At 42.0% G+C, this 13,335-nt stretch overlaps 1 protein-coding gene across 2 annotated transcripts in view; it reads right to left on the minus strand.

The window, feature by feature from the left end:
• Positions 1–4,721: 4,721 nt before the first annotated feature.
• The window catches only part of LOC129703533 (erythroferrone-like), a 67,930-nt gene continuing 59,316 nt past the window's right edge, over positions 4,722–13,335 (minus strand). Inside the window, exon 8 of one of the 2 annotated variants that reach the window (XM_055646089.1) lies at positions 4,722–5,806. In XM_055646089.1, coding sequence (XP_055502064.1) covers positions 5,708–5,806 — 99 coding nt within the window. In that variant the 3' untranslated portion in view covers positions 4,722–5,707. The remainder of the gene's footprint in view (positions 5,807–13,335) is intronic. The other variant, XM_055646088.1, reaches the window with a different exon arrangement.

Genomic DNA, 13,335 nt, shown 5'->3' on the forward strand with positions numbered 1-13,335 from the left:
AGCACAAATTGGAGAAACAGCAGTATGAACATTGACTTATCTAACTTCAAGTAGACCTTGCTTTCCCTCTCTCTCCATCCCTCCCCCTTCCCGTGTTCTTCCACCAGTCTTATTGGGTGAATAGAATTATTTGAAGCTGCCTTTCCAAAGTTGCAGACCTCTGGAGGAAGCCTTGTCTCTGGCATCATTCACGGTCTGCCATCAATGTAGATGGGAATGGTTTGAAGTCTCCTTCTGGTAGCTGTTTAATTGCCCAGCACTGCATGTCAACAGATTGTTGTCATTTGCTCTGTTGGTTGTAGAATCATTCTGCACTGCTTACCACAAGTTGATTTTGCTGTTCATTATCCACGTGGTCCTGAGTTGTGGTTTCATCAGGTTGGCATTACATGTTTTGGTTCTCCTGTTGATGATCTCAACTCACCCTTCTGCACAGTGTACCGAATGGGGACTGATCCCTTAGCTTGACAGTGATGGTAGAGTCGGGGAAATGCCAAGTAATGAAGTTACAAATAGTGGTAGGGTTGTAATTATTCTGCTGCTGCAGATGGCCCACTATACTTCATGGAAGCCTAGCTTTGATCTGCCGGATATGTTCTGGTTCTATTCATATTTAACATGAGAATAATGCCACACAACATGACAGTGAATGCTCTTAGTATTAAGATAAGAAATGTCTCCACAGTTACTCTGTAATGGTCACTCCTATCACAGAGGCATCAGCAGCAAACATACTGGTGAGATGGGTGGTCCTTTTAACTGAAATATGTGGGATTTTTTTTGGCAGACAGTGGTGACTCTGTGGAATTCTATACTTCAGTTAGATTACTGGAGGTTGGATTACTGGAGGTATTTAAAGACGTGTTCGATTAGTATGGGTGCCTGGGGTTATGGGGCGAAGGCAGGAAAATTGGGTTGAGAGGGAATGATAGATCAACCATGATTGAATGGTGGAGTAGTCTTGATGGGCCAAAAAGCCTAATTCTGCTCCTATAACTTAGGAAGTGGCACATACATTTTTGAAGATTTAGGGACAGAGGGCAATGCAGAACTGGCACTGGAGAGGAATTGTGGTCTCGGGCAGATCAGGCATGATTATAGTGAAATGGCAGGGCAGGCTTGGGGCAGACTTGAATGGCCTACGCCTGCTCTTTGATAAGTTCAAGTAGATTTATCCCTAGTGGTGTTTTATTCATCACCTGCAGACCCAGTCTGTCAGCTATATTCTTTAGGAATCAGCCAGCTCATTCACCACACTGACCTCACTGTCTTTGGCTTTCTCCATTGCTAGAGTGAGGTCACATGCAAGTTCCCTTTGAGAAGCATACACCCCAATGGTATAAATGTTGAATTCTCCGATTTTAAGTAACAACACCCTTACCCGTACCCTTACCCCTCCCCCCCTCTCCCCCCTCCTTTCATTTCTGTGCCCCCACTCACACTCTGGTGCACTCCATTTCTCCACTGTCTCCCAAAAATCCCCTCCTCCTCAAAGTCACACTGCTCCTTTCCCCTCCGTACACTCATTCACCCATCTCCAAGTCCCCTATTACTATTTTCTACCCATTCTTTCCTCCGTCCCCTTTCATCAACATTTATCCCTTTGGCTTTACAATTCACACTTCCTCTCCTTATCTGACACCCTTTTATCTCATTTTCACCTCTGACATTTGTCACCTATTTTACTTATCTGGCAATCAAAGTGTATCCACCTATCACTTGCCATTATCTAGCCCATCCCACCCCTCTTTTCCAGCTTTCCCTCCCTCCTATTATTAATTTGAAGAAGTCACCGACCAGAAGTGTCACCTGTCTATTACCTCCCCTGACATCATCTGCAGTTCCTTCTGTCTCCAACTCAGTTGCTGATGACACACGACCATGCTACTTTTGGTGGTGGCCCTCAATGCTTATTGTGCCTTTGCTAGTCTCAATGCCTTTGCTGAGTCCGCGCTGACCAGTGTTCACCCATGCACTAGTTCTATCCTACACACTAAAGACAATTTACAGAAGCCAATTAACCTACAAACCTGAAGGTACACAAAAATGCTGGAGAAACTCAGCGGGTGCAGCAGCATCTATGGAGCGAAGGAAATAGGTAATGTTTCGGGCTGAAACCCTTCTTCAGACACCCTTCTTCCTCCGTCAAGCTCCATAGATGCTGCTGCACCCGCTGAGTTTCTCCAGTATTTTTGTGTACCTTCGATTTTCCAGCATCTGCAGTTCCTTCTTGAACAACCTACAAACCTGCGTCTCTTTGGGAATATGGAAGAACACCGGAGCACTCGGGGGAAAAAACATGTGGTCATAGGGAGAATGTACAAACTGCATATAAACAGCACTCGTGGTCAGGATTGAACCCGGGCCTCTGGCTCCGGCAAGCAGCAACTCTACCACTGCGCCACCCATGATTTGAATGTTAAGTTTCATCTGAGTGGCTTGCTTGGCCATTTCAGGGTGTAGTTCACATAGTGTGACCCACACATTGGTCACTTTGGTTAATAGGTGAATCAGGTTTTTGGAACTGTAGTTCCTTCGTCACCTCTACTGACACAGTAAAACCAATTATTCCAGTTTTCTTCATTTTAAATTCCCCCTACTACTATGGAGATTTTAAACCAATGTCTCTAGCTCAGTAAACCTGGTCTGTGAGTATTAGTACAGAAATAAAATCGCAACACAATTGAACTGCTCTGGAATGAAAAATGTTTTTTGGATGTTTTCAATATAAAAATAATAGAAATCTGAGAGTGAGTTCAAGGCTGCAATCCCATGAAGACGTTTTTATGTTTGTATTCAGATCATTGGATATGTGAACTAATTATAGGAGAATGGTGAGGTTTTGATAGTATTGCTATTGTGTTAAAGGTTATGGGGAGAAGGCAGGAGTATATGGTTGAGAGAGATAAATAGATCAGCCACGATTGAATGGTGGAGCAGATTTGATGGACCAAATGGTCTAATTCTGCCCCTGTGTCTCATGGTTTTATGGTTTTATCTCAATCCCGTGGGTAAGCAATATTTAGTTAGCAGTTTGAAATGTCATTTAACAGGATTGTTATTTTTGTCATGTGTATCACACATATCTTACTTTTTCAGAATTATATTTATTAACACTTTATAAACTCTACAGAATAAAGCAGTTTAAACCAGGATGTGAATGTCAGCCCATCAGTTTGCAGAATCACTGGTGCTCCTCAGCAACCTGTAATTAAATCTACCAAACTCATTAGCAGATGATCAAATCTGCATATCACCATGGCAACCAGACCAGCCTTATTCTGATTGAGAGTCTTGTTGGAAGTTTGATTGAGTTCAGGAGCTCTTGACTGATCTGCAATCGTCCCATCTTACTTCCCCTATCTTCACTAAAACGTAATCATGATCCTATTTCTATTTGTTCATAAGTTCATAAGCTCTAGAAACAGAATAAGGCCATTCGGCCCATCAAGTCTACTCCGCCAATCAATCATGGCTGATCTATCTTTCCCACTCAACCCCATTCTCCTGCCTTCACCCCATAATCCCAGACACCGTTACTAATCAAGAGTCTGTCAATCTCTGCCTTAATAATCGGTGGCAACGAATTCCATAGATTCACCACCCTCTGAATAAACAAATTACTTCTCAGCTCTTTTCTAAAGGTGCGTATTATTAATCTGAGCCTATGGCCTCTGGTCCTAGACTCTCCCACTAGTTGAAACATCCTCTCCACTTTCCCTCTATCAAGATTTGTTAAGCCATACCCCATTAAAGTTGATGCCCAGGGCCTTTAGCAGAAACAATGCAAAGCCCAGCAAGTTTACCTGTACTTTAAAGAATAAAAACTGGGCTACGAACATTTCTCTCCCTGCCTGACTCAAGAGTAATAATGGTGTTCAAGGGTTTCGAATAAGACATACAATAGGGCAATGCATAGCTCTGTGATCAGTCTCCTCCATGTGCTCTTCCATCTTGAGCATACAGGCACTGAGGGAATGTAGTCACCCATGTATAATTCTGACCTTTCCTATTCTTTGCCTGCATTCCACTCTCTTTCCACTACTACTGATCTCAGACCACAGTTGTCCAGAGGCAGGGAAAGGAACAATCATCCATGTTTGGCCCATCAAGTAAATAATGTCACTAACTTCCTTACAACATAGCAGGTCATTTACCACATTTTGTCATCTCTCCTTTCAACCTCATTCCCCACCTATTTTTCTGTAACCTATTTCATAATTTATGCACATAAATATTTCACCCTCTCCCCAGTTTCCACCCAGAAACCTACACCAGGGGTAGTTTACAGTAACCAACAAGTCCGTCTTTTGGTTGTAAGAAGAACCTGGAACATCTGAAGGAAACCTACATGGTCAAAGGGAAAATCAGTGGACATTGTATGAGCACAGGATTCTGGGAGCACAGTAAAGGGCCTGTCCCACTTACGTGTCCTTGGAACGCAAATTACGGGACCTCGTGGCCGCGTTGAGGCGCATGGGCATCGTATGGCCGCGGGGCCGGCCGGTCCCACTGAGAATCACGGAGGGGTATGTAGTTGTGCGCGACATCGCGCGGGGCTCCGAAATATTTGTAGCAAACAAAATCTTTGTTGCGCCAATGGACTGACGCGGAACTGATGGCCAAAGTGGGACAGGCCCAAGACCCTAGCGCGACGCAACGTCTCACCTCCAACAGCAGCAGAACCAGGCAAACAATCGTTGAACTTGGCATGGGGCTCACAGTCGTTGCGGTCCGGATCCACCCCCGCTTCTACTCCCAAAGCGGCGCCAAGAAAATTGAAGATGGACACAAAAGGCAAGAGTAACTCAGCGGGACCGGCAGCATCTCTGGAGAGAAGCAATGGATGACGTTTCGGGTCAAGACCCTTCTTTTCAGACTGAAAAAGAGTCTCGACATGAACTGTCACCCATTGCTTCTCTCCAGAGATTCTACCGGTGCCGCTGAGTTACTCCAGCTTTGTGTCCATCTTCAAATGACGTCTCGCCCTCCAGACGGCTGTGCGTACGCTTGAAATCGCGAGCGACCTTCGCGGGACAGTCGCGGCTCAACGCGACCACGTAATTTGCCAAGGACACGTAAGTGGGACAGGCCCTTAAGGGAGTGCAGTCAGGGGAAAGAGGAAGAGACAATAGTCAAAAAAAGAGCTAAAACATTTGTAAAAGCGAGGCAAGTCTACAAGGGAATGTGGAAAGATCATAGTACAGGAAAGGATGGATGTAGGACAGTACAGCTTTCAGTCACAATGGGTGAATACACCACCTTGTTGCATTCCACACGCATTTGACAAAGATGTATGGTGTGCCTGGTTTAGCAAAAATGGAGCCCATATTTCAAAGAGAGATCCTGGTCACAAACAATTTGCTAGCCTATTTTAATATGTAAACAACATCCTGAAAAGAGCTTTGAAAACAATTGGAGCTATGTTGCTGACAGGTTGATTATTGAGGGAAGATAATGTCAATTATAATACATGTAAAGAAAGATTTTTCCAGGACCCCCCAGAGATCCTGGACAGAAAATGCCAGCTGAGGACTTGCTGCTCCACACCTGCTCGTCATTCTTGGCCCTCGGCACCGTTGGAGTAAATTCTTGGCTGTGGTGACGTGGAGGGGTCGGAGTAGTTAGAGAGTCCTGAGACTGGGAGATGGAGGAAGCGGAGAGAGAGGGGCGAGGAGCAGCCAAGCACCCGATGCAACAGCAGACTCTACGTGCCGAGCAAGATCCCTGTGAAATCCGAGCCACTTTGAATGGTGATGGTGGAACCCGATCTGTTGTCAGCAAAGATGGAGATGTACTGCATGGCCTGTGGAGAGAAGAGAGTCGTGAGCATTTCGGACCCCATTCCCACAGCAGTGGGGCCATGTGTTGAAGATACCACATGGTCTAAACCCTCAATTCACAATCAGGCTGAACAAGGACAAGTAACACATCAAGGTGAACTAAATACAACATTATGATCGATCATGGAATTTTGTAGGGCTGTCCACTGATATTAAAGAGTTGGAACGGATATTTAATTGAGTATGAAATGCCTCATTTTGGAAAGTTAGGTTGAGGGGTAACATGAATTAAAGGGCAGAAGGACACAGACCTGGGTTCTGTGTGTATAATTCTTCATTCGTGGCAGGTTAGGTGGACAAACCTGACCTGCAAAATGCAAATGGGATCCTTGGAAACATAATACCTGTACAAAGAATGCAGAATAGATTTATCAGATTGTCAAGTACAAGTTATGTGCAAAGATAGAAAAGGTGAGATTATTCTTAGAGTGGAGAAAGTTAACTGGAGATTTGATAGAAATGTTCAAAATTATTGAGGAAAGATTTTTTTTCTCCAGTCACCTTAGAGGATGTAGATATATGGTAATCATTAAAAGCACATGGCGGAGATAAATCAAGATTTTTAATGTTGTGATTTATTATGCACTTGTGAATGGGCCGAGGAAGCAGATACAATAGTAACCGAAAGGGATTAGACAATATATTTGAAAAGGAAAATAAATGTGAGAGAAATAAATGCTTGTTCCTCTCACCGAGCTGGCAAGGCATGATGGCTGAATGGCTTTTTCTGTGGGAGCACAACTTTGTCAGTAATAAGAGACAGTAATCACCACCTAATCTGTCATATTGTTGAAAGTATCTAAAATATATGTACTTCCGCGACATGTAAAATAAAAGAGAACCATTCCCATCTCAGATTTTTGCACACCTTATGCAAGTTTCAGCATCAGCTTATATTCCAGTGAAGGGAAATTACTTTAGAGCTAGTGTGCGAATTAATATCTCAGTACTAGCTCCTCTACAGGTGGAGTATTCAGCAGACAAAAAGGACAAATACAATTTCATCCAGTATTGTATAGCTTGCCATAAGTAACGATGTTCACTGATGTGAACATAGATTCAACTCTTTAGTAACTGTGCAGTTCGGCTGCATCTCTGTGTCACCTCCTGTGCGAATACAATACCCAGACACATGGAAACCAGTCATTCTCTCCGTACACAGGTACAGTACCCAAAAGACATTCACGCATTAATGAGCAAATTAGAAAAGGCAGGTGGCTGACAAATCCTAACAGTACGAGTGGGTGCTGTTTTTCATAGAAGACTCTTCTTTGCTGCCTATAATTTCAATCTTTGGTGAAGAAGGCTTTTGGTAAATTTTCCTTCATCCGTCAGGGAATTGAGTATACAAGGTGGAACATTATGTCACAGTTGTACAAAACGCAGGTGAGGTTTAATTTAGAGTATTGTGTTCAGTTTTAGTCATCCTGCCTGTAGGAAAGATGACATTCAGCTGAAAAAATGGAGACAAAAATCTGACACTGTGAAAAATAAGAAATGCAATCTTTTCTCATCAGACAGCTTTGCAGCAAAAATGTTCCACTAGCAGTTTGGAGTTACTGATATTTGCAGATATTTAACTAGTCTCGTGCATTAACCTTGGCCAATTGATATCACTCTCCCAAAAATGGCAGAGACCCAAAGTTGTGCTAGATGTTTAGCCAGAGGAGAAATACAGAAGCATCCCTAAACTTGCGGAGAAAGTTCCATGTGGCAAAGGTTACATTCCCTTCATGTTTTCACATTTTATACAATGCTGCTCAGTCATAAGGCAGGTTATCTTGTGGTATCTAAGAAGATCTATCTAATAGTGATGGAATGTGGAGAAGCACTATATTGCAGTCTGATCAAATCACAGCCCTAAATGCAGTGCTGATTGAAATCTTACTTAAATACATTCTACTCTTTCTGTCACACATCATTAAAGATTACAAGCTACATGCAGGGTCAGAACAGAGACTAAAACCCATCCTGGTAACTGTGGCTTAATCATTTACACTGAAAGACTTCATGTTTTGAGGAGCCAGTCTGAGACCTCCTTTTAAACACATTGCTGTTGAATCAGTATCCCAGGTCAATGACTGTACCTTCTGATATATAAGTACTCAAATCTTGAATGAAAAATATTTGTTTGGCATCGGTTGTGACTCAGTGGGCAAACCCATCTCTGTGTCTTAGTTTAGTTTAGTTTAGAAATTCATCGTGAGAGCAGGCCCTTCGGCCCACCTTGTCTGCACCAACCAGCGATCCCCACACATTAATGCTGCCCTACACACACTGGGGACAATTTGACATTTATACCAAGTCAATGAATCTACAAACCAGTACGTCTTTGGAGAGTGAGAGGAAACCAAAGATCTCGGAGAATACCCACACAGGTCACGGGGAGAACGTACAAATTATGTACAGACAGCACCCGTTGTCTTGATCAAACCCTTGTCTCTGGCGCTGCAAACGCTGTAAGGCAGCAACTCTACCATTGTGCCACCGTACCGCCAGAGTCGAATGATTATGAGATCAGATCCAATGATCTGAGCACAAAATCCGGGCTATGCTTGTTGTTATTTCAAGGAGGGACCCAGTGGGGGGCCACCGAGAACTAAGAGGGACCCAACCGGCTGCCTGCATCCACATGCGATAGTGGGCCTGGTTTGCCGCTGCGAGAAGATAAGATTGCAGTAAGACCTCTGAAACGTTGTTGTTGCCAGAAAGGTGGCAACTCTTTGTGTTCTGCCTAGATGAACAGTGCTGTATGATTTTACCAGGTTGTATGCAAAAACAAAGAATTTCACTTTAACTAGGTACATGTGACAATAAGGCATCATTGAATTGAATTATTGAATCTTGCTGTTTCCCAATTGAACCTGCCTAATTTTAATCTGTTGATGTAACATTATTAGTATCTGTGGGGCATTGACTTCCCCTAATTGTATGGAGTCATCTTCTACTTAACATCAGTGAATTCCCAACATTTACTGGGCCTGAAATTTGGGGTTCACTTGAGGAGGGTCAGTAGTCTGCTGAGATCGAGCTTTTGCAGTCACCTCCATACTATTGCAGTGTAAGAAAATTCATGAGTAAATGAAAAAATGGAAGCACCAGAGTTCTTGCATAAAGTTCTTGCACAATAGGTAAAAAGCATGAAAAAGAGTTTAAAAGAATGCTTCGTTGCTAACACCAATTTAATGGGGCTGTTAGCCCATTTAGTACTGCAAAGTGAAACTAAGATGCTGATATGATTGGTGTGTCGGAAGGAACTTCAGATGTTGGTTTATACTGAAGATCGACATAAAGTGCTGGAGTAACTCAGTGGGTCAGGCAGCATTTCTGGAGAAAAAGGTGCATGCCATTTCAGGTCAGAGGGTTGCTGAAGAATGGTTCTGACCTGAAATATCACCCATCCTTTTTTTCTAGAGATGCTGCCTGACCCGTTAAGTTACACCAGCAGTTTATGCCTCTCTTCATGCTGAGATGATTGACGTCAACACAATTTGAGTAATAGCAGTGACAAGCCTGGATATCTAATTGACAGTTAAGGCACAAAGGCAACTTTATGTGGTTATGTCTTCTGACTCAGTTGGGTTGGCAGGGGTGTGAGAGAATCTTCTCTCATTAAATGTGTACTGTAGGCTCTTTGGTGTAGCAGTCATTGATTGTGGCAGGGCCTAATGAGGTATAAATTACAACATCATTTCAAAGGAATGTTGGGTTGATATTCAAAATGAGAGAATCCAAAAAGATATAAAAGATGGAGAAATAGGATTACGATTAATAGCTCCAAAGGAGGAACATAAATTAGTGGAGAAGCAATGTGCCAGATTGCTCTAGTCCGGTTACAAACTCTATGACTCCATGTCTTCCTCTGTGTCTTGGTTTGGATGTTGGAGAGGACTTTGGGATTGAATTTCTAAGTAAGAGATTCATAACTGGACATGAACATTTTTAGCTTCAAAATAAAATAACTTTTATTAAAAGAAAAAGTATGGAAGGCACGTTCCTGAATTTTGACAATAGTATACATTTATTACCAACATCAGGGATTATCTTACACTCTTCTCAATAAATCATAATTGAAAACATCAATGGGCATGCCTTACAATGCTATGTACGGCAGTAATCGCAACTTCTACTGAAGTGTGGATGGCCGTTGCCTGTCCCACTGTTACTCCAGCATTTTATGTCTATCTTTGGTAAACCAGCATCTGTAGTTCCTTCCTACAACAAACTTACTCTACATTTCATTTCAAATAATTTACAATGCTTTTGGTTATAATGAAAGAGAAAAACGGAGGCACTGTCTGATGAACATTACTTGTCTGGTTTATTCTGGTTTAATTTATTCTCGTGATAATTAAATTACGGATTCATTTCAGGAATTTTACCTCCAGCTGAATAGCCAGGACAGTGAATACCTTTTTTTATCTCGAAACAATTACATATACCATGGTCACATGCACGTGTAAATTGATTTAATATTAATAAACTTGGAGAAAAAATGTTTTAAAAATTCCGGGGATTCATGGTGTATATGTAAGAACAGTAGATCAGTCAATTCCTGAGCCTGCTCAACCATGCAGGTAGTTTATGACTGATCTTAATCTTAGCTTTATCAGCCAAGCAATTCTTTTCTTGCCTCATTCTCCAATGTTAGACAACTTTCCCTATTATGATAAGTGAAAGTTATTTCCAGAAGGTATGACTGATAAATGTACACTTCTGGCCAAAACCATGTAACTGCTGCCCACAGGTAATCTATCTGTTAACATAGTTGTCTAAAAAAATTGTCCTGATCCTCTTGGCGAATCTACCAAAGGCCCCAGAAGAGGGCAGGATTAAATAGGCTCTACTGACCCGTGTGGCCAAATAGATTGCTTATGGTGTCTGAGCTTTCCCAAGAAGAATATCATTCTGGTCAGGCAAAAGAAGACTACTCTTCTAGATCAATCTGAAAGACTGAACAGTCTGAAGAAGGGTCTTGACCCGAAACGTCACCCATTCCTTCTCTCCAGAGATGCCGCCTGACCCGCTGAGTTACTCCAATGTTTTGTGTCTACCTTCTAGATCAATTCCTTGTTAGCTCTGGAAATATGGGGACAAAAATAAAAGAAAAGGGATAGTTTATTTGAGTCTTAAGGAGTGAGGGTAAACGTTGGAGGTAACAATGCAATCATCTATTATATATTCCCTAATGTACCTATAAATGTGTGAGTTTAACACTTGGGAATAGCGAATTGGCTTTCTTATTTCACTTTACAACATTACTAAAATACAAGTGTGATATCGACAATTTTTAATTAATTTACTACATTCAAGACGAGCAAGTATCTGTGCCTTGAAACCTATTTGAAATTAGGGCATGTCAACTTTAAGAAAGAGGAACTGTTGGGTGTGTTGAAGAACATTAAGATCCATATGTCCTTAGAATTTGCTGGGATGCATCCCAGGATACTAAGGGAAGCTAGGGTGGAGATTGCTGGGGCTTTGACTAAAGTAATCCTCTTTAGTAATGATTTGAATGAGGTGCCAGAAGTCTGGAGAATAGCCAATGTTGTTCCTTTGTTTAAGAATGGCAACAGTAACAAATGAGGAAATTATAGTTTGCTGAGCCTTACTTCTGCACAAGGGAAATTATTGAAGAAGATTTCCATGCATTTGGAAAAACATAGACTTATTATGAATAGTCAGCATGGCTTTGTGTGTGAGGTGTGGTCCTGCCTCCAGTCTCACAAATTTGATTGAATTTTTTGAGGAAGCGTGAAAAATGATTGATGAGGGAAGGGCAGTGAATGTTGTTCCATATAGATTTTAGTAAAGCATTTGACAAGATCTGTCATCGTACACTGATCCATAAGATTAAGTCACAAAGGATCCGTGATGAGTTAGTAAATTTGATCCAAAAATAGCTTGGTCATAGAAGGCGGAGGGTAATGGTAGAGGAGGGTTTTTTTTTATTGGAGAACTGTGACCAGTGTTGTTCCACATGAATCAGTGCTGGGACTACAGTCCATTGTGGTATACAGTATTTTAATGATTAGAGTGAACATTTAAAAAATCTGATTTGTAAGTTTGTGGATGACAGGAAAATTGGCAGAGTTGTGGATAGTGATGAAGATTAATAGATGATACAGCAAGATATGCAGATTAGTTGGAAAGTTGGGCGGAGAAATGGCAGATAGAGTTGAATCCAAACAAGTACGAGCTGATACATTTTGGGAGATCAAAGACAAGTGGAAAGTATACAGTAAATGGCAGGCACCCTTGGAGCATTGATGTACAAAGAGATCTTGGGGTGCAAGTCCATAACTCCCTGTAAGTGGAACACAAGCAGATAGGATGGTAAAAAGTGGCTGCACATGCTTGCCTTCATCGATCAGGGCATTGAGTGTAAAGGTTAGCAGGTCAAATGTAACAGCTGCTGTGTAAACATTTGGCCACATTTGGAATATGGTGTACAATACTGGTCGCCACACTATAGAAGGCTGTGGAGGCTTTTGAGATGCTGCAGATGAATTTCACCAGGATATTACCTGGATTGGAGTATATTACATATAAAGAGAGGTTAGACAAATATGGAATATGTTCTCTTGAGTATTGGAGACTGCGTGGCAATCTGATACAAGTCCATAAAATTAGGAGAGGCACAAATAGGGCAGACAATCAGAGTATTTTTCCAAGGGTGGAAAATAAAATACTGGAGAGCATAGAATTAAGATGAAAGGGAGAAAGTTTAAATTGAATTAGGGAGGCATATTTTTACACAGAGAGTGGTAGGTGCCAGGAATGTTCAGTTGGGGGAGGTGGCGGAGGCAGATACAATTGCCATGTTCAATAGGCATTTGTACAGGCACATGAACAGGTACAGAATAAATGGGTATGGGCCGTGGACAGGTAGATGAGATTAGGTTAGGTTTGCCATCTTGCTCAGCATAGACTTGATGGGCTAAAGGCCTGTTTCTGTGCTGGACTGTTCTATATTCTAAATATGGACACAAGCCATGGCAAATTTGAAATGTACATCTGAAACTGAGAAGCAAGGAGACCAGGCAAAACTGGGCCTTTTCCATTACCAGAATGTGGTCAGGTTGGAGATCCGAGATATGAACCAGCAAGGTTGCAGATTAGAGATCTGAAAAATGGAAATCAGGAAAGTATGCTGATCAGGATAGGTGAAGGTCAGTAATGTGATATTATTGAAATCAGTATCATGTGGAAAAGGGAGAGGAGGGTATTGGGTCAGTGTACAGTACAGAGACAATGAAATGCATTTAGCATCTCCCTTGAAGAGCGACATAGGGGGAAAGATTAAGATTGGAACAGGTAAAGGTTTGGTGAGAAGGCCACAAATCTATTGGAGATTGGGTAAGAGAGGAAATTGAGGAGCAGTGAGGAACAGAGCAAGAAATAGTGTTGAAATGTAGGAAAAGGGAAGATTACTGTGAGAGGGAAGGGATTAAGGTGGAAACGATTGTGATTTGATGGTAACCACAAAGAA

Source organism: Leucoraja erinacea, chromosome 14, assembly GCF_028641065.1.
Source record: "Leucoraja erinacea ecotype New England chromosome 14, Leri_hhj_1, whole genome shotgun sequence".
Lineage (NCBI taxonomy): Eukaryota > Metazoa > Chordata > Chondrichthyes > Rajiformes > Rajidae > Leucoraja > Leucoraja erinaceus.